The sequence below is a fragment of the Tenrec ecaudatus genome, chromosome 13 (genome assembly GCF_050624435.1).
Source record: "Tenrec ecaudatus isolate mTenEca1 chromosome 13, mTenEca1.hap1, whole genome shotgun sequence".
In the NCBI taxonomy this organism is placed as follows: domain Eukaryota; kingdom Metazoa; phylum Chordata; class Mammalia; order Afrosoricida; family Tenrecidae; genus Tenrec; species Tenrec ecaudatus.
The window spans coordinates 47,886,633-47,908,652 of record NC_134542.1 but is presented as its reverse complement, the minus strand read 5'-3'; the positions used below and the strand labels follow the sequence as shown (position 1 = coordinate 47,908,652).

General features: G+C 41.8%; 1 protein-coding gene across 2 annotated transcripts in view; it reads right to left on the bottom strand.

Moving 5' to 3' along the window:
• Window positions 1–22,020, bottom strand: part of STAT4 (signal transducer and activator of transcription 4) — a 128,270-nt gene that overhangs the window by 29,429 nt on the left and 76,821 nt on the right. For both annotated transcript variants that reach the window (XM_075528976.1, XM_075528975.1), the window contains exons 6-13: window positions 20,812–20,897; window positions 20,178–20,329; window positions 18,319–18,477; window positions 17,550–17,642; window positions 14,419–14,478; window positions 14,083–14,100; window positions 13,900–13,993; window positions 11,257–11,301 (exon numbers count right to left, since the gene is read on the bottom strand). In XM_075528976.1, the coding sequence (XP_075385091.1) occupies window positions 11,257–11,301; window positions 13,900–13,993; window positions 14,083–14,100; window positions 14,419–14,478; window positions 17,550–17,642; window positions 18,319–18,477; window positions 20,178–20,329; window positions 20,812–20,897 (707 nt within the window). The remainder of the gene's footprint in view (window positions 1–11,256; window positions 11,302–13,899; window positions 13,994–14,082; window positions 14,101–14,418; window positions 14,479–17,549; window positions 17,643–18,318; window positions 18,478–20,177; window positions 20,330–20,811; window positions 20,898–22,020) is intronic.

The following is a 22,020-nucleotide window of genomic DNA, read 5'->3' as shown; positions in this document are numbered from 1 at the left end:
CAGAGCAACAAACCCCACAATTAAAAACTGAGTGAAGGGCGCAAACACAACCTTTATTGAAGAGAATAGCTAAGCAGCCAACAAACATGAAAAGATGTTTATGTTCATTAATCATCAGAGCAGCGGTTCTCAACCTGTGGGTCGCGACCCCTTTGGGGGGGTGTCGCATGACCCTTTCACAGGGGTTGCCTGATTCATAACAGTAGCAAAATTACACTTATGAAGTAGTAACAAAAATAATGTTATGATTGGGGGTCACCACCACATGAGGAACTGTATGAAAGGGTGTCAGCCTGAGGAAGGTTGAGAACCACTGCCTTTGAGAGATGCAAATTAAAACTACGCAGATATCATCTTACCCCTGACGGAAATGGCACTGATTCAAACAAACAACAGATGTCAAGGATTTGAGGAAATTGGTGCACTTACTCATTATTGGTGGAGCTGTCAAATAGTACAACCACTCTAAAGTATATATAGCACTTTGTTTAAAAAAAAAGAGGGAGCGCAAGAGACCTGCAGATAAACTGATTCACCAGCCGTGAATCTAGCCGTGGTCTAGCCGTGGTGTAGCCACACACTGCAGGGAGTCGAGGCTGACTCCTACTCAGCCCATGTCAGATTGCTGAGGCTGTACGTCTGTACAGAGCAGGTAGCCTCAACGTCCTCCTGTGGAGCAGTTGGTGGGTTTGAACAACAGACTTTGCAGTGAGCACTCCAATGCTTACCCACCAGCACCACCGGGCCCCCTGAGACCTAAAAGACGCCAGCAGACACACGCACACCAATGCTCACTGCTGCTCGTGTCACAATGGTAAACTAAGGGCAGTAACCACACTGTCCATCACTGGGGGAATGGATAAGCCAACTATGATCCTACAGGCAATGGAATGCTATGCAACCACAAAGAACATGTCATAATATGAACGGACCTGGAGGGCATCATGCTAGGTGAATTCCGTCAAGCATATAAGGATATGTATTATGTAATCCCTCTTTTGTAAGGGTAGATGAATATATATGGAGATCAGTGTTCACAGGCGATTATGGGGGTGTGGGGGCGGAAGTATGCTTTATCCAGTAAAGACGCGCCATTTTTTCCGAGGAGGAACACGGCATGGATTGTGTCTGCAGTGAGCACAGAGCACAAAGTAATAACCTGCATCTGCGCACATACGGATGAGTATAGGCAAAATGAGCACACAGACAGGGACAGGTACGAGTTTCTGTGAGATCCAAACTAACTCACTGCCATCGAGTTATCCCCAGTTACGTGTTAGGCTGTCCACCGCAGTCAGTCCTTTCGAAACCAGCAGCCACTCTGAGGGGGAAGCATGAGACTTTCCACTCCTGAGAGAATTGCAGTGTTGCAAACCTACTGTGTCATGTCGGGTCTCTAGGAGGTATGTTTCTAAAAGGACATGTAAACACAAATATGTGGGTGTAAGTACAGACAAGGGGGCCTCAAAACTCTCCCTGGGAAAATGGAATTAAAAGAGAACAGAATTTCTTTTCATAAACGTTCTGAAGCACCCTTATATATTCCAGTCACAAATATGGATATTCCTCAAATATAACCAGATATCTCCCAACATTGGTTTTCTTCAATGCTTAGAATATAGGTTCCCAAACTAGTTTGGCCTACTGCTCCCTTTTCAGAAAAAAAGCCAAACAAAACTAAAACAACCTAATTGGGCAATACTGGCCCCTGGGGGTGCTGGCCTAGGACCATATAGTCTCAGGACAACTTATTAATTGGCATAACATTATTCATAAAAATCAAGATAGGGATCCTAGTGAAGTGAGTAACTTTAATCTAAGGTCTTACAATCATGTGAGTTGCCATTTAAGACAGAGCTATGGTCTCTGCTCTGCAGGAGCAAAGCAATCGGAAGGTACCCCAAAAGAAGAAACAAGTCTACAGGGACCGTAACCTCGCCTACCAGGAGATCCAGAAGTGCCGGGGTGCCAGCATGGACTGTTCTCACTGGGGTCAAAGTACTTTGTTCCAGGTAGAATGGGAGAAAAATATGGAACCCAACTCAAATTCTTGGGGGGTGGGGGGGAAGCCATACAAACTGGAACAGCAGAGCACAGAGGATGCTCTGAGATTCCAGCCTCCAGAAACGCTGTACCCAGAAATGATCCCGAGCTCACCTTTTGGTGAAATAGTAGAGTCACGCACACACACCCATAGGCTCTCTCTCACCCATAAGACCAAGCATTTGTCAAAAGCTCAGATGAGAAACTAAGTGGGGCGGGGAGCGAGATTACTGGAAAGGAAACAGAGCACATTCAGAGGATGTTGACACAGTCTGAAAAAAATGTAATGAGTGTCACTGAACTATTTATGTGGAAATTGCCAAACAGAACCTAACTTGTTCTGTAAACTTCCACACACGCAAAAAAATCAATATAGTATTTAAAAGACGAAAACAAAGGAGAACCACCAACCGCAAGTTCTCATAAGGGAAAAACTTTGCACAAGGGAGAGACCTCGAGTTGGATGTCCTCAAGTGTGTATGAGTGGGCTATGCCCTGAGCTATGGCAGTTCGAACCCGCCCGCCACCCCGAGGGAGCAAGGCGAGGCTTGTTACTCCCAGTACAGACTCAACGTTGCAGAAAGCCGAAGAGGCAGTTCTCACTGCCCTATTGCATTGAAAGGACACGGAAGATCATGGGACGGTGGCTGTTTTCCTGAGGAAGCATTATTTAAAATTCTTGCTAAGCTTTGCACAAGTTCAGGGCCGCAGGGTCGATAGACTTCCATCTGCAGGCGCTGGAGCGGCCGGGCGGCGGGGCCCTGCCTGCAGAGGGCGCCCTTCTGGAACCGCGCACACCAAAGGCGGGGTGGAGGCCTCTCTAGGGCGCCCGCCCGCCCGCCTCTCGCAGGGCACGGACGTGGGGCCACACTGCCACCTAGCGAATCTTCCTGTCCTGGTGACCTGGAGGAAGCTGGGTGACTGCCCGTGCCTCAGTTTCCCTACCTGCGAAGCAGGACCCTCCTCCACAGGGCGCTGTTTCGCAAGAGTTCAGTGAATCCGTGTTCCCGAGGCTCTTTCCCGAGGAAAGTGTCCGGCAGACGCTGAGGGAGACGGAGGGTTTCTCGGGTCAGTGACTTGCCAACCCGGGCAAAGCAGCACCGTCTGAAACTTCAAGGTGAGGCGACGAGGTCCTGCTCCTTAAACATTTGGTGGCCACCGTCCTGCCCACCCCTGACTCAGGAACCCCACGGTCACCATCGCTTCCTCTGTAACTTCCGAACTTTCCTGGGTCACCCCTTCTGACCGGCTGAGTCCCCGACCCCCTGGCGTCCACATCACCTATCTGTGACTTTGCAGGAAGCAGCAGCTCACGGTTAGCGGTTCCTTGTAAGTGTACCTAAGTGTCATGTTAGAATTCTGTCAGTAGGGGGAGCTCAAAGAATAGCTTAAAATAAAATCCTGATTTATTTTTTATTTTATTTTTTTAAAAAACAAGTCTGAGGGGAAAAGAAAATCATCTGAGATGGCTGCTGGAGTTTGCAATTAATTGGGAAAAGCAAAAGTCGATGTCAACTCATTGCACCTCTATAGGACAGGGTAGAACTGCCTTACCCCCACCCCACACACAGAGCAGGCTGTTGGTTTTGAGCTTCCGATCTTGTAGGCTACAGCCCAGTACTTAACCACTAGGCCACAGGGTTCCATGCACTGCTAATAAAACAGTGGTTGGTTTTTCTATAGTAGAAGATGGCTTACTGAGATGTCCAACTCCAGGGAAATCCAAATCAAACTTTGGTTTTACACTTATAAAAATAGCTCAACAGTGTTACAGAGTTGGGCTATTTATATTTATTCCCACATGATTTTTTTTAACATAAGAAAAGTTCAGAAAAACCATGCTTAATCAGTCTGTTCAGTCTTGGTAAATAATATTCAAGAATGTCAAGCTGAATGAAATCCTGCCCCCAATTCCAGTGGGATGAGTGAAATGGGCTTTTATTTACAATATGCTAATGCCTCATAATGTTCAGAAAACCTTAGTATATTTCTATAAAGTGGACTATCTCCCTTTTATTTGTGTTAATAGAAGATTCTGACATTCAAAAGCCCTGCTTACAAAATGTCTCTTTGTTGTAGAGACCTGGTTGGGGCTTTGCCCTCAGTCAAGGTTGTGGCCAAGGGGGGAAAAAGGCTTAGCCCATCGTTGGTGGGGAAAGAGGTTGGCCAATGTTCTTTTAGCCAGGGTTAAGGGAATGTAGAATCCTCAGAGAGGAAAATGGGAGGGCATCCAACCTTTTGTGATGTATCTTTGTGGTTGTGTGGGGTGTTCTTAATGGATTGAACTTGAATGCTCGGTTTACAAAATTCTTGTCTTCCAAATAATCGGAAGATCTTTTTCACAGGACCTTTGATTACAAAGCCGCAGGACTGAATATATTCAAGCACGTGAGAAGAGATCTCCCTGCTTTCTAGCTGCATCACACGGGTCAACTTGTCCACATAACAGCTCTGGGCAGGCAGAGAGTTATCTGTCTCTTAGACAGGAAAAATGCAGTATTTCTTGGGCAGATCATTTGTTAAGAAACACATTCTCAAAGCATGGATTCAGACCTAGGCCTTCTAGTTCCAAAATGCAAGGAAAGACTAAATGTCTGGAGTAATATATAGATAATCTCCCAGACCACTTCCAATCCTAGATTTGACTCTAGGTGGCGTAGTGGTTGCATGTTGGGCTGCAAGCCCCACGGTCCACCATTTGAAACCACCCGCGGCCCCTTGGGAGGAAGGTGAGACTTTTTACTTCCATAAGGAGTCATAGTATCCCATAAGTGACCCTGGGCACAGTGTGAGTTGGAAAGTCACAGGGGCAGTTCTACACTGTCCTGTAGAGTCACTATGCGTTGGCATTGACACTATACTATGGCAGTGAGTTTGAAGATTGATTTTTGTTTGTTTGGTTTTGAGTTATCTAGCTCTTAAGTGGTGTAAATAGTTAACGGCTTAGTTGCGAGCTGAAAGGTCAAGTCCATTCAGAGGTACCTGGGGAGAAAAACCTGGAGCTCTCTTTCACCATTGGAAACACAAACACCGGGTCACCAGGAATCAGAGTCAAATCGATAGCAACTGGTTTATCATTTATTGACTCAAACGCAAGCACTAGGTCTGCTTCAGTTTGTTTTCAAAAATCAATTCATCCTGTGCAATGCAACCTTAAATACAAGCAAGGGGTCATTGCTATCAGAAATAACGTTGTTTTCATGGTTTTTTTCTCAGATTTTTTTCAAGTCTTACCCTGTATTAGGAAAAATTAGTGATTTTCAATTGTGTAGCACTAGTTAGAGAAATTCTAAAACATCTGTATCACATAATTTTAGGGTAATATATAACCAGAGAAAGGACAGGAAGATTGTGTTGTATGCGAAAATGTTGATGATCATTTTGTTTTCTTTTAGACAAATTATATTTCACTGTGTTTTAGGTGAAAGTTTACACAACAAACCAGGTTCCCTTTTAACAATTGTTCCCTTTTATACAAACAGAGGAAAGACCCAGGAAGCAAATTATGGATAGAGGTATAATATAGGTGTGTACTTATGTAAATATAGTAATTCATAAAAATAGAGATATTGGCCTATATATATATGTTATTATGGAAATACATTGTGGAAGTGGATGGATATTGGGTCTCTGCTCAAGCCCTTCCTCAACATAGGAATACTTTGTTCTAACAACCTGGTATTCTGTGATCTCCCCTCCCCACCCAATCGCTGAAGACAAATGTGTGCATAAGCAAATGTGGTGAAGAAAGCTGATGGTGCCCAACTATCAAAAGATATAGGGTCTGGGGTCTTAAAGGCTTGAAGTTAAACAAGTGGCCATCTAGCAGAGAAGCAACAAGCCCACATGGAAGAAGCACACAGCCTGTGTGCTCATGAGGTGTTGATGGAATTAGCTAACAGGCACCAGAAGATCCAAAACAACAGCAAAAACATATTTTTGAGAATGAGGGGGCTCGGATCAGAGACCCAAAACTCATCTGTAGACAATAGAACATCCCCTCACAGAGGGTCACAATATTCTTCTGGTTCTTTGAGGCTTTCTCACCCCCCATGATCATGACCCCAGACCTACCTTACAGTTCTGGCTAGACCGTAGCATGTATACTGTACAGATGATAGCTCATGACACATGGGCAATCCAGGTCAGATAAACCCCTCAGGAACAGAAATGGGAGTAGCGATAGCAGGAGGGAAGGGTGAAGGTGAGAGAGGAGGGGGGAAGGGGGAACTGACTGCAATGATTGATGCATACCCCATCCTCAATCCCAGGGGGATGAACAACAGCAACATGGGTAGAGGGAGACATGGGTTGGTGTAAGGTATGGAAATAATAATTTATCAAGGGGTTATGAGGGTGGGAGAGTTGGGGGAAGGAGGGAAAAAAGAGGAGCTGATACCAAGGGCACAATTAGAAAGTAAATGTTTAGAAAACAATGATGACAACATATGTATAAATATGCTTGATACAATTGATGTATGGAATGTTATAAGAGCCTATAATAAAGTGATTTCAAAAAATTGCTCCTTGAAATTGGTTATAAATTTACAATGTCAGCAGTCAGGATTTCCATGCTGTTTGTTCTGTTTCCATTCATCTAGCTTGCCTTGCCTTCCTTGCCTTGTTACCTTTGTTTGGTCTCATATGGTTCACACTACTCATGAGTAATAGTTTATTTTGTAAACCAATCTATTATTTGGGAGGAGGAGGACAAAGAGATTTCTTCCATTTCATGTCCAAAGTTTATCTTAGGGCCATAGTCTTGGAATCCCAAGACTTCTGATCTCTTTCAGACCAGGCCTTGTCTTTCTAAGACATTTGAAGTTTGTTCTACACTTTTCCTCTGTCTCTCTGAAGCCTGCTATAGTGTCCCTGGGTTCCGTCTGGCTTTTCCAGTCCAGATGTGAGGGATTTAGATGTGAAGAGTGGAGTTCTGGTGGGCTTTTAGTCCTGGAGACTGACTTCCACTTTGATCCTTTGATACCCATCATTCTCTTCTGCTGTTTGGTTTTCAAAGAGTGTTGTAGTTTGAGGCGATGCTTGCTATTTGGTTCTTTGCCCACTTGCGGAGGTCTGCATTGTGGTCGAAACTATTGTCAGTTCTGGAGAAGGATCCCTGTGTGTTGCAGAAGAATGTGTACCATGCAGTTGTTCAATGGAGTGTTCTGTGTGTGTTTATGAAGTTGGTTGATTGCATTATTTAGATCTTCTGTGTTTTTGTCTTAGCCTTGGTGGCAGTAGGTTGACTTTGGGATGTAAGTCAGCAGTTCGAAACCACTAGCTGCTCTGCAGGAGAAAGACGAGGCTTTCAAACTGCTGCCAAGAGTTATAGTCTCTGATCTCTTAGTCCAGCACACATAGCTCTGCCTTTGTGAATGAGTGTTATTGGCAGCTTTGCCCCATTATCAACCTGTATCGTTTGAGCAACTAGAGTCGGTCACTAGTTTTTAATCTGCACGAGGTAACAATCCATGTGTTTCAGTCTAAAAAGCTATCCTATAAATATATACTTTTCCCTTATCAATAGTATTTTAAATTCTATATAATTTTCTAATCAAAATGATATCAATAAAATTACATGAGGATGATTTATAATGTTCCCCAATAAAATGATAAGGATGTTTCTTAAAGATAATCAAGGATATATATGAAGCAGAGATAGATGAATGAATTTTGAGCTTGCACTTAATCTTAGCCCTAATATAAAAACAATTACTTATGATGTGAAATTATGTGTATCCATTTGATGTATGTATGGATTTTGATAAGAGTTGTTTGAGCCCCTAATAAAACAATTTAAAAAATAATAAAAGAAAAACGCAGGGGGAAAAAAAAGAAATTATGTGTATCATGTAGTTTTAGAGTAACATATATCCAGAGAAAGGACTGGAAGGTTTTGTTGTGTGCCAAAACATTGATGATCATTTTGTTTTCTTTAAAAAATATATATTTCATTGTGTTTTAGGTGAAAATTTACACAGCAAACCAAGTTCCCATTGAACAATACTCAGTATTTGCCCTCATGAAGAGATCATTGAAGATATGGGTGTGGTGAAGAAGTCAGATGGTACCAGGCTGACAGAAAGAACAGCATCTGGGCTCTTAAGGCTTGTCTTAAAACAAGCAGCCATCGCAGTGAGGTGATCGCCTACTGTCCATGGAAGAAGAACACCCGTTTGTGTGATCCAAGGACTGTAAATGATTACATCCAAGACAGGAAGAGAAACCACGATTAGAGCTTAAATTCTAAGCATTCAGCTTGCAGAAGGCTGTGGACAACAGTGAAACCCCAAAATCCATTTGTAGAGTCTCCACGTGGATTAAGCCTCTACTACATCCACTCTGACCATCGACCAGGGTGCTGAATAGTCTTGCTATCAGCCGAGTGCACCGGGAAGTGACTTAATGCAGAGCTAGTAGGTTAAAATTTAATACCTTCTTTTTTCTCCTTTTTGACTCATATTAAATTTATTCTAGTTTCAATATTTTCTGCTTTCCTTTGATTAAGGCCTTTCTTTGTTTTATCTTGTTTTGGTTTGGTTTTTGTGTGTGGTGTTTTGTTGTTTATGCTATGTTTTTCTGTATATGACTCCACAGCGGGTAAATCTAGAGGTATGGTAACTGGATCAGTTTCTTGGGGTTATGCAGGGAATGTGGGAGGAAAGGAGAGCTAATAATGAGTAGAAGAAAGAAGAAAATGGTCGAAACTTGATGACAGTGGTGATCACACAGCTCTTTTTAATATGATTAAGCCTCAATAGGATGAAATATATATAAATTGTATAGATATTTAAAAAAGAATGACTCTTGTCCTCAGTGATATATTGGGGAAAAAGACAAACATACATTACAAAGAAATCCCCTGGTGCCTTTTTACAATGAAATAAAAAGAACAGTTACAGTGTCGGAAGCCCACAGGGGAAGGTCTACTCTGTCCTGTGGGGTCACAACGAGTCTTATTGACCCAGTGGCAATAAATTTTGTTGTTGTTTTGTTTTAGTATCTTTGTTGAGGAGCCCAATGCATAAATGGGTTACATTTGGGGCTGCTAACTGCAAGGTTGGCAGTTAAACCCACTAGTCAGTTCTGCAGGAGGAATATGTGGCAGTCTCTTTCTGCAAAGACTTCCAGCCTTGGAAACCCTGTGGGAATTTCTCCTCTATCCTAATGGCTGACCATGAATTACAATTTACGTCCATGGTTGTGGGCTTTCTGGGCGGGGTGTCTTCCTAGAGCTTCTTTCTTGTTTTGTCCATCATCGAAAGTGAAGTGTTAAGGTCTCCTAATATGACTGTGGAGTCATTTCTCGTTTTTCGATGCTGCTAGTGTTTGTTTCATGTATTTTGGAGCTTTACCATTGGTTTTGTAAATGTTTATTAAAGCATGTCTTCTAGGTGGATTGAACCTTTAAATCCATTTTATAGTGTCTTTCCTTGTCTATTGCAATGGATTTTGGGTAAAAGTCTGTTTTATCATTGATTATTATTGCCATTCCGGCTCCCTTTTTGTTAGTTTGATATATATTTTTTCCAATGTATAATTTTACCCTATTTATACCTTGTATTTAAAGTGTGTCTCTTGTAGGCAGCATCTCGATGGGTCATTTAAAAAATACTTTCTCCCGCTCTTTGTCTTCTAACTGATGCACTTAAATCATTTACATTCAGTGTAATTATCAATATGTGTGAATTTACTGCTGTCATTTTACATTTATATGTGTGGTGTTGACAGTTTCTTTGTTCTGTGCTGATTTATTTTTGTTTATGGCTTTTCTTTTCATTTCCTTTATTGTTGATTTTGTGCTTACTGATTTATTTTCCTTCCTGGTTTGGGGAGATTTGTTGCTCAACTGGATGGGACATGCCTGCAGTGTGTGGAAGACGTGACAGCTCAGTGGTTGATGAGGTATCAAGTGGTTTTGATGGAAGTGCAGACAGCCTGCAGGAACTGATTCGAGTTTGGAATGTGTTCTGTTGCCACCAGGTAGATGGATGCTAGATGTGGGCACTAGGATCTCCTGCTTGCCATTCGGTAGAGATGTTTAAGTCCATGGTATCTGGATCGGTGGCCCTTGAACTAGTCCCACTGCTCCCAGGAGAGTAGAGAGGTATGTGGGTGGTTAGAGCCTGCACGAGTCTCTGGTTTTAGTCTAACCAGAACAGAAGACAATGCTGGGAGGTGCAGGCTTTCTGTGAGTACTTGAATGATGTACCCTAAGTCCATAAGAAGAAAGGCGTGCCACTGGCCAACAAGTCCCCAGTATGGTGTGGATGGTTGGGTAGAAGAAAGGCCACCATCTGTGGGCACCCAGTGTGGGTGAAAGGGTACTCCTCATCATGCATTGCTGGTACAGACTAGTGGGCACCACTGGTCCAAAGGCCCCTGCAGGGAGGCTGAGTGGAGGATCATGACCACCTGTCTGTGGAACCCTAACACAGGCAGTTGAGTGGATCAGCAGCGCAACCGACTTGTAGATCTCTGGAGTGGGTGACTGGTAGAGGAAGTGGGGACATTACTGTACGTGAGTTGCTGGCATGGTAACTGAGTAGGGGAGCAATTACATGCCTCTGGGCCATGGTTCCTCAGTGCAGGGGGAGACCACCAGTTTGTGGGCACATGCAGACAAAAGATGCGGGGTCATTTCAATGTTTTGAGCCGCTGCTCATGGAGCTGAAGCGGTGCTGCGAGGACAGCAAGTGCTCGTAACCGTTGCTGAGTTGGGGTGCTCCCAAATGGCAGCATAAAATGGCGGGTACTTTCGCTGGGAGCACGTATGCCTTGTCTTCACCTGGCTCCCGGGCAGATCCATAGTTCCTGTGTGGTCTATTACACGCAATCTCCCTTCCACTGGGCACTCGGTTGCTTTCTTAGGCTTCTGATGCTGAGTGTCTGCAGTGGTTGCCTGTATACCACTCACATGTTTTTTTCCAGTCTTTGTGTTAAGGGGGACACAATCAGACTGTACACACTGTATAATGAGGCAGACAGCTATGCCGCCATCTTGGGCCCTATCAGATAGTCATTTTCTTTTGAGAGTCTATTATGTGCACATTTTACTGCTCATTTTAACTTTCCCACATATCAAGCTTTATTTTTGTAATCAGAAAAACAAGCTTTGTTTTATCTTAAAAAGGGTAAATTAAGAACATCAGACAAATAAGATATGATAGAATTTTTTCTTAGAAAATTTCTCAGAGAGAAAATGTTTCCTACCTCATTTCCTTTGCTTCCAGCACTGGACTTCATTTCCTTCGGTTGCTTTGTAAAGAAGAGAGGAGTGTGTCAATGGAGAAGCATTAGCAGCTAAATGTCAAGCAGTTGTACCTATTGTGATTTCATGGCCACGATTCAGCCATCTAGAACAGTGACCCAGAGATGTCTAGCTCATCGAGATTTGAAATAGTTCCCCAGGTTTAACAGAAAGGAGCTTTCGGTCTTACCTCCTGGGATCTCACTTTAGAAACTTTCATTGAGATAAGGGAGCAAGTTAGCTCACCATTAAGGCTTTATTTTCCAGCCAATAGTTAGAAAGAGGAAGCCATCTGGGATCTTTTAAAATCTGTCCTATTCTCCACCATGCTTGACAAGCATCGTTTGAACTAAGCTGTGGGTTATGCTGTCCAATCCCCGTGAAACCAAGGCTAACCCAGCTGACGAGCCAAATAAACTGTGGGGCAGCCTGTCACGATGCCCTAAACTACTTAGTGGTATTGTAGTCAAAGACAACTTACTGACCACATACACACATCACAATATAGATTATAGAGTGGGGGAAAAAGCAGAAGACAAATTATATGGTGTATATAATCTGATTCTAGTTCTAAAAACAGCATTCATCTGTGCATCTATATGAGATACATATCCAAAGCAAACCTACTACATCTAGTCCAGGGGTTAGCAAACCCTGATACAGGAGAATCAATCCTGTCTTCATAACAATTTAAAATTATTTGAGAGCCATAAATATACTTTTAAAAACAAATGAGATCATTTGTTATTATCTGATTTTTTTCCATTTTACTCCAGAGTCGCATGTATGTACAGAAAGAGCCTCTTATGGCTCTCAAGCCACAATTTGCCAGTCCCTGACCTAGTCAATTTCAATGCCTCGCCTCCCTATGTGGGGTTTCCCACACGGTACATCTTTAAGGGAACAGGCAAGACCATCTTTCTCCTGTAGGGCGGCTTGTGAGTTTGAACTGCTAGCTTGCAATTAGCAGTCCAGTGCTTATCCAATAGTACCACCAGGGCTCCTTATGCACACGCACGCACACGCACGCACACGCGTGCACACACATACTCAAGGGTACTTGAAAAGGCTCATAGAAAAATTAAAATAATAATGGAACTTTTCTGTGAGCTTGAAAAAAATCGCTTCTCTGATTATCTGTATTTCCTTTTATCGTACAGCATGATAAAGTTAATGTGCGAATATTTTTGTAGCTAGCAGAGCCATGACAACGAAGGTTCTGTTGTCTTATCCATTCCACCTGCTGCGATAAGAAGGCAGCATTTGGGGTGTGCTCCTATCCTTTCTGTTCGGTGAGGTCGTTATCTTTAGCGAAGAGCCTCTTGCTACTTCACTTGCTACCCATTCTTGGAGGTGCCATGGCTTAGGATCTAGCCTTTGGGCAGTCCCGATTGCTCGCGTGTGAAAAGCCTGGCTCCTCAACACCTTTTACTTTCACAGTAGCCTCGCAGAGACATGAACCCCTCAAAACTGAAGACCAAGCAAAGCCAAAACCCCAAACGCAAAGCTCTGGGCTTTAAATCAATTTATATTTGCAGGTACCTGTCTGCGAACCTAGATTTTAACTTTTGAAGATAGGTTGACAGAACTCAGATAACAATTCTGATGGTAACAAACCAGAGGACATTGTTTCTGGCAAGAAAAGCGGTTGGGTGTTAGAGAATCTAAGAATTAAAGCATTAAAAAGCAGCAGGAAGGGAACTCTAGGTCAAGAGGAAGTGGTAAAAGCAAGCAGCAACAGGATGAGGCTGGGTCAGAAGCCTGTAGACAGGCGACGGCAAGCGTGACTAGCAATCGTACAGGACAGAACGTTTCCCCAGGACCACCTCACATGGAAGTGCTTTGAGCAGGATATGTTTTTATGAGAAATTACTTCTTGGGGAGATTTAACCACTGAGACCAGGAGTACCTATCCATTATAAAATGAGAATCTCTGTCATCGGTATAAAGAAATTGACCAACTACCATATAATCGAGGTACTTCTTCATTATGGAGTTCCTCAGTGGTGCAATGGTTAATGTGCATGGCGGGTAACCAAGAGGTGAGATAGAGGTTTGTGTCCACCAGAGGCACTTGAGAAGGAAGGTCTGTTCCTCAGAAAGAGTGACTCATTGAAAACACTATTGATGCTCATTTCTACTCTGACACACATGGGGGGGGGGGCGCCATGAGTTGAACAGCCTCCTCAGCAATTGGTATATTACTGACGTATCACCACTGTTAGGGACTCAGCCTGTCTGATATCAAGTTGGCTGCTCTTTGTATTATTTCAATTATTCCTTGATGTCATGTTTTGTCTATCAGTATGGGCTTTAATCTCATATAAGAGTCTATAAAGAAGGAAAGGATAGGAAAATATAAAGAAGGAAATTATGAGGGCTATTAAGGTGGTGTAGTGGTTATGCAGTGAGCTCTGATCTGCATGGTTAGGGGTTCTAACTAGAGCAGCTCCCTGGGAAAGACTGGGCTTTGTACTTGCACAAATAGTTCTCGTTTCAGAAACATACAGGGCAATTACCGCAAGGCAGCATTGACTCAATGACAGCAAGTTTTTATTAATAAGGATGCATCTAATTTAGAAAAAAAAGTGCACGTCTAAACTCACCAGATGTCGGAATTCCACTGACAGACTCCCATTAGAAGATTCTTCAATGGACATAGCTTTGACATGAGTTCCACAAAGAACAAATCTTCGGTTACTAGAGAGGAAATCGTAGCTATTTATGTGGTTCTAGATAAAATATATATTTTAGCAAATAATAACAAATAAATGTCCACAAAGTCTTACCTTAGAGTTGAAACATTCCTGTAAAACCAAGAAGATTCTTGAAATGAGCCATTTAATAGATCCAGCAAAACCATTCTATCGTACTTTACAAGATGGTCCATAAAATTTCATTTGAGATCTTTATAGTAAAAATTTTTTAGTAAGTCCTCATTGGAGTGCTGGTTAATACTTCACTTTTAAAGTCAAATATTTGTAATATATTGTCAATATATTTGTAATATACTGATAAAGTAATATTAAAGAAATAAACTATAAAGTTAAAGTATTTCTATAAATTAGAGCAATTAATCAAAAACACTTAAATTTTTACATTTAAAAATTAAATTAGAAACTTACTTGTCAATTGATGCTTTGACTTTTACCTGATAGTTTAGCTCTGTCAACTTTATTAGTAGTCTGGAAAGAAACATTAATAAAGAATCAAAGATCAAATTTAAAGTGTTAATAGGCACTTTTTGTACTTAAGTATTTTATTATATTTATGCCATATGCCAACAAATCCAATTTACAGTATTCACATTTTAGTGTTAAAACCCACCACACCTCCATCTAGTTGATTCTGACTCACAGCGACCCTTTGGGACAGCGTAGCGTTGCCTTGCTGGGTTTCCAAGAATGGAAATTTTCATAGGAGCAGATAGCCTCGTTTTTCTTCAGTCGAGCAGCTGGTGGAGTTGAATTGCTGACTTTGCAGTTAGCAGCCCAAAGCAGAACCCACTGTACTACCTGTGCTCCTCCATTTGTACACCAGTTGTTTTAAAACGATACAATTCCTGTTAGTTTGTCATGTTATGAGTGCATGTTGACATCAGCACCACTTAGCATGCTTCTTTACAAACACTTGAACAGTGTTTCCAAATGTTGGGAGTTTGATGTATGCCAGGTAATAATACCCTATTCAACCCACTAGTCAGCTCGATTCAGCGTCCATAGGCACTCTACGCTGTGTTTCCCAGGCTGAAAATCCTCACAGTAGCAGGATAGCCTCATCTTTCCCCCTCAAAGGAGCTGCTGGTTTGAACTTCCAAAATTCACTGTGTATTTTGGCTAAAATCCAAATCTTGGCTAAATGTCTAAGTAGTGGAAAAATAATATGGAAGCTTAGCAAAATCAACTATTTTAATGTCAAGTGTTTTATAAAGAAAATTCTTAGAAAAATTTTACCTCTGCTGGAACATGTAAAATCCCAATTCAAGTGCACTTGTAATCTTTAAACATGCTATATTTAAGCTACAGCAAAAGTGGTCATATTTTAAAAGATCTAATTTTAAACAAACAAATGAATGAAGTTCATAAAAGCAATTATTTTCATTCCTTCTGGTATCAGTCTCCTTTATCCTTTTGCTTTCCCCATTTCCCCCTGAGATGCGTCCTCTGGTGTACTCTCTGAGGATTGTGTCCAGTTTCAGAGATACTCCCAAACTCCCTCCTCCCTCACTAACTTCCTCTCACATTCATCTCAGATTTCACTTCTGGTAAGTACACTCTAGGTACTGGGGAATTACAGAGACGTGAAGATGGAGAAGGGACAGGGTGGATATAAGTAAATAAATGGAACACAGAGAATCTGGTGGTAAGCAAATGGCCAGAATTAGAGAAAGTTAATCATAGACAATATATATTCCTAAGAAGAGAGTGGGTAGACTGCAGCGGAGGCTCCTCAAATGTTCTGAACATGGCATTGGTTTTGGCTTTGGAATAGGATAAGCGTGCAATAACTGTTAGTAATGGGAGGTTAGCAAGAAGGACGAGCATATGAAAAAAAAAAAGGCAAGATGTTTTCCTTTCTGCCTTACTTACGTTAGGGAGGGTCTGAAAGATGGTAACATGTGAATGAGTAACAATGGTGTCTTACATCACCCTTACTTATAAAGTAGGATGAAGCAGTTCCCTAATTGAGAAGAGTGTCAGGGGAAATCTCAGATACTAACTACAGGACTGTGTATCAAGACACTGGGCAGCAGGACACAGAGCGAGAGATGAGGTCCTAAAGTCCGTGGAAGAGGAGGGCCGAACCCCCAAACCAGGGATGCACTGCTATTCCTGTGACGCCGTTCAAACAAGCAAGTTGGTGCGGATTTGGGGACTTCTTTCACTCAAAATAATTCCTACTCATCTTCCTTTTTGTCCCAGAGAGCATCTCAGACTCCCCGGCCCCTCTATCTCAAGGAGAAGTCAGATGCCCACAACCCCTTCATGACATTTCCCTTTATTATGAGTGTCCTCTGGGCTATAGAGAACCAGGGGAATAAGAATAAACACCTTTAGAAAAAACACACGTTTAAATGGGGACCTATGTCTGCCTTTTGTTTTAGGTTCTTAAATCTCGGTATAACATTGACACAAAACGAATTTTAATTAAGGATTTTGAAATGCACCCTGAAGACAAACGCCTTCCTTTTTAAAATGAAGTACCAATAGTGAGACCTGATCAGGGACTCCTAAGAAACTCTCTCCCTTGGGATCATCCATCATCTTTTGGTGGATGTGATCGGGTAACTAAGTGATTGGGAATTTAAAGGTTTAGGTGCTGGTACTCTTGGCATGATGGAACTTTTTAAAATCTAGAACTCAACTCTTTGAAGTGTCAATGGGGAGCTCTCATAGACAGGAAAGCTCAAATGACCTGGGGGAAGCTCATGCAAATACACAGATAAAGCAAATGAACAGTAACACCAAAGTCTGTGTCTTTACATTAGGATATACTGGAAACTGTGGTGTTGAAAGTTTGGGTGGAAAACCCAGTTAGCCAGCTCTAAGGTAATCCCAGGGAACGAATGTGGCACTGTATTTCCTGGATAGGCTATTACAGGCCTTCCATAATCTGTCCCCAATTTGTTTTCTCAATCCTATCATCCTGCTCAATTGTATCACCAAACAGATCGAGGAAGCCTATATTTCTCTTGCCTCACTGCCTTGTAATCTCCTCCCTTTCCCTCTGCTCTGCAAGCATGGCCCTTCTCTCTCACTAGTCATGAAGCCTTTTCAACCTCCATTTCCCCACAAGTCAGCTTTCCAGTCATTAATCCCATACTGCTCCATTTCATACTACTCTATATTGTCCTCCATCTATATTGTCATGCTCTTGAGAAGAAGAGTCCTTAGTTTACAGTTTCTGTAATTACCCTCCCTTGGAAACCATGGTTGGCTCTGATAGGCAGGCATTCAGCTGTTAACGAAAAGTCCACCCAGAAGTCCCTCAGAAGGAAGGCCTGGTGATCTGCTTACAGAAACCGGCCATTGGAACCCCAGTGGAACACAATTTACTCTGACACACATAGGGTCGCTACGAGTTGGAATTGACCATAACTGTTTGTTGTTTACTATATATACTTCAGTGCTCACTCAGTCCACAGGAGGTATTCGACAGAGTGGTTAAATCGCAGTACAGTGAGAGAAGCCAGCCTGGAGGAGGTGGTGGCTGTAGCTTCATAAACACATGGAATGACAGCCTGCGTTTGGCCTACCTTAGCTTCACAGTGAACTGAATGAGGGTTTTGAGCACCATTGGCCTCTGTGGGTGGGTGGGCATGCACGGCTGTCGTTCAACCACAAAGGCGCTAGAGTAAAAGGAAATACAGTACATCGTTCAAAAACACTGAAAATAACGACAGCCTGAAGCCACAGCAAAATGGGGTGCTGTCCTCTCATAAAGTCTATATTTTCTCCACATAGAACAGGTTTAAATCCCAATATTAAGCTCTAGCCTTTAACAATGCCTCATAAGTAATTACCATAACATGGGGAATTTTTAATGTTTGTTCTTCAGTAACAACAGTCAATAATTCTTTGGGTCAAGAATAAAAGCCCCCATTCATTTTTATCACACCAAAGGTGAAGTAGAAAGTTTAACTCATGCCATTCTTGAATTAAATACTAGGGTATCTGGTATAGACTTTTTTTTTTTTCCTCTTTAGAGATGTTTTATTTCTTGGTTAATTTTTTTACGAAGCAACTCTTTCCTTCTACAATGTGAAAACCGAAGTGTAGGGGATCATGTGACTTAGCCCTTGGCAAACTAAGCTAGTTAGTGGGGAAAGCGTTGATGAACACATTCGCAAGAGGAGAAATGCAGCTTCTGGACTCAGGGGCTCTATCCACTTCACCTAGGGCTCATTGTTAAACTCTTCTGCCCACTCCTGCCCCTAAGCACAGCCCCCCGCCCCCAGGGTGTCCTTATGAGTCTGCAGGACAGAGGATGCCTAGAGGCATTTGGATTGCTAAGATTTCACTTACTTCTTGAAAAGATTGTAGATCAAGAAGGTGACTCTCTCCAGCAGGTGTGCTCTTTGTATTGGGATGGGATCACCTTCATAGGTCATTTTGGTGGATTGCTCCTCTAATTTCTCCAATTGCCTTCTGAGTTGGAAAAGACTCTCCGCCAACAGTGTAAAGCTAGTAAACCACAAATGAAGATTGGAGAGAGTTTTCCCACTTAACCATCGACAGTTGAGCATATTGAATACATCTTACATTATCAAGTAGTTGCCAATGACCTCATTCCATTTAAGATGGGGGAGGCCCTTCATTTTTATTTTCAGAACCTGCCTTTTTTCTTATATTCATGCTTTGAGGGGGTTTCAAAAAGTCCATGGGAAATGTCCATTAGTTTTTTATTTTGTTTTTCTACAAACTTTTGAAGCTCCTTGTATATTAATGTTTTGTCGCTTCAGTTTTAGACAAGAGATCATTCATGAAGTTTTGTCAACATCTGGAACCAAATTATTTTGTTTAATTATTCTTTGTGTTAAATTCTGTTATATATGTGTGTTTACGTATATGTCTCTAGGTATACACATATAGATGAATGATATGACACTCACTAAAGGACAAAGAAGGAACAAATTTAAAACTATCAATACATGACATGAAGAATGCTATGTGTAAGAACACTGAAAAAAACAACAACAACAATAGGAAGCAGTCCCTGCCTCAAATCCATATAGTTTTACATGTCTTATTAATGGCTTACTCTGGAGAGAAGTATAGTGAGAAATGCTCAGCCCTGGTATCTACTGATTATTTTAGTCACTGTGTGGTAGTCTTAGGATAAGAATCCAAGGAAAAGGGAAATGGAAATGGACACCAGGAGCCTCCAACTACTGAAGAGGCAGAAAGTCCCATCTGAGATGAGAAGTCCATCTGGCCCCGTCAGCATCTCTGCATCTAACACTGAGGACAGAGGGTCCAAGATCAACTAGATGCTGATTTTTAGTGTGAACACCATTACTCACTAAGTTCTTTATCACGCCCTTTGCAGCTTGTCTTGCTTTTATAATGCAGCGAGATCAGAGCATCAAAATCTCTCACCAAGGAAAGCCAGTATGTGTTGAAACGAACTCAAGCCCTTGGTTCTTTTGAGAAGTAGGCCTGGCAAGGTAGAGCTCGTAGTGAAACTGCCCAAATGCTACATCTTTCCACTGTACTGACTTTTACTCTTGGAAGACAACTGTGGACTTCAACTGAACATTTCCTTTTTCATTCTATTTTCTTTCTTTCTTTTTCCTTTCATGATTTTATTTTGTATTTACCAGGAAAACCTCTATCAATATTTTTAGCTTCTAATGTCAAGAATAGTCCTGTGTGTCTACCTCAGATGCACGTATGTGTGCATATACAGAGGATGTTACAGTTTTGAGAGTTTTCATTCGTTTTAAATGTAAATCACTGACTAGATTGAGCACACAACACCAATGCTTAACAAATCCACAGCTAAATATTGCAATGTCATTCTTCAGGCTTTTAAAGCCAGCGCTTCTTTGTGCCCTTAAAGAAAAGGTACTGCGGGCTTAAAAATTCCAGTTTGCATCTTTGCAGGTTGGTCCCTGATATGGGAAAATGAAGCTATTCTTTGTTTGTTTTTTTATTTCTTGAATGAAGCTATTCTTAAGCATTCTCTATATGCTTCTTTTTCCTGAAAGGAAACACTTACACAGTATCATCTACTCATTTTCAACTCTGGAGATCACAGCTGTTAGTAAAACATCAGTCAGCTAAATAGCGGAGCGTTCCAGGCTGAGCCTGCACTGCCCTGACTGACACTGAAGTTTTGTACTTCCTGTGGTTTTCACTAGAATCTCATGTCAATCGTTTACCAGTTTTGCAGCTGGTCGAGCCCGTTGTGGAGTGGCCCGCCAATGCAGGCGATTTGCTGCCGCCTCTTCCAGTCTTGCAGTTCTTCTAGCAGCATGCTGTTCATTAACAAGTCCGTTTCGCTCACTATCTGCGTCATCTTACTGAGGGTTTCCTGAAAGAAATGGTGATGATTGAAAAGACTTTCATGAACAACGGCCACCAACTCATAATAAACCTGTAAAAGCATCTGTCTGAGTTGGGGACTAAGGGCTTGGCCAAATTGTCATTGCATTATATTTTCAATGAAGTATTTACATAGAGAAGTCCCAAGAAAAAAATATAACACGTGTTGACATACTTCCAATAGCTTTCAGTATAAATATGTTAAATGTGTAACTCCTACGACAATAATGCTGAATGTTGTAAGTCATGAAACCCATAAGTTAAAAAATTATAATTTTAATATGCATTTCTATTAATATGTTTATACAGTTGCTTAATTTGAACTCTGGTGCATTAATTTTATTAGGACTTTAAATTTAGAGTCAATGGAATCGACAAAATCCACATGCGTGATTCATTTCTGGAGGAGTAGGTTTATGGAAAAAGTAAAACAAATAACAGGCAAAATGTCAATTAAAATCCTTCACTAACCTTTCTCTTAAAGTCAAGGCTGTTAAGCATTTCTTGCAAAGTCAAAACTTCCTGATTCAGCAAGACACTGTTCTTGTCGCCCTGATCTGCAATGGAAAAGACAGCACGCTTGTACTCATGAAGAGACCCGCTGAAGATAGGGGGGTTATGTAGCAAAGTGCGATGAAGAAACCAGATGGTCCCTGGCTGTCAGAAAGAATAGTGTCTGGGATCTTAAAGGCTTGTCTTACAACCAGTGAGGTGTCACCTAAATCCATGTGGAAGAAGCACACCAGCCTGTGTGATCCGAGGATCATAAATAATAAAATACAAATGCATAGGAGGGAATGGTATCAAACCTTAATTTATGAACGCCTGGTTTGCAGAAGATTATGGATGACAGTGTCCAGCTCCCGCTACCAACTGCTCTAAAAGGGATCACATTAGAAAGTCCTGAAAATAGTGGGAGAAAATGTGGAACAAAACTGAAATCATCAAATGATGCAGACCAGGCTTCTTGGTCTGGCAGGGACTGGTGGCGCACCCAGGACAAGGACCCTTAGTCATCTTTCAGGCTTTCACCTGACCTCACGCACATGGTTCAATGTTTAGCCAAACAATAGACAAGCCTAGAAGGGGCACAAGAACACTAAGGATGCATGCACTCCTTAGAATAATCAACTATTTGAGACCAAAAGGGCAACTTTCACCCAAGAAGAAAGTTCAGTAGGGTTAGGAAAGGAAGAGGGAAACAGGGATAGTACATTGAGGAGGGTGCCGGGAATGCCATGATATATGAAAAATGTATATGAATTGTTGAACGTAAACTGATGATCAACTCTGTAGTCCTTCATCCATTTCACAATAAAAAATGAAAAATAAGTAAATCTTGAAGGGGAAGAAACCACTTAAACCACTTTTGCCATATAACCCAGCAAGTTTATTCTTCTACTTGAAACATACCCAACTCACTGCCCTCCAGTCAGTTCTGACTCATAGCTACACTGTAGGCCTGAGCAGAATGGCTCTGGGAGTTCCCGAGACTGTAACTGTTTACAGGCATAGAGAGCTAAGTCTTACTTGGGTAGAGCAGCTGGGTGAGTTTGAACTGGTGATCTGTGGTTAGCAGCTCAACGCCTATCTACTACACCACCAGGCCTCTGATAAGCAAATATCCATCTATCAGTGAATCTGTCAATTAATAAATGGATAAGCAACATGTGCTATATC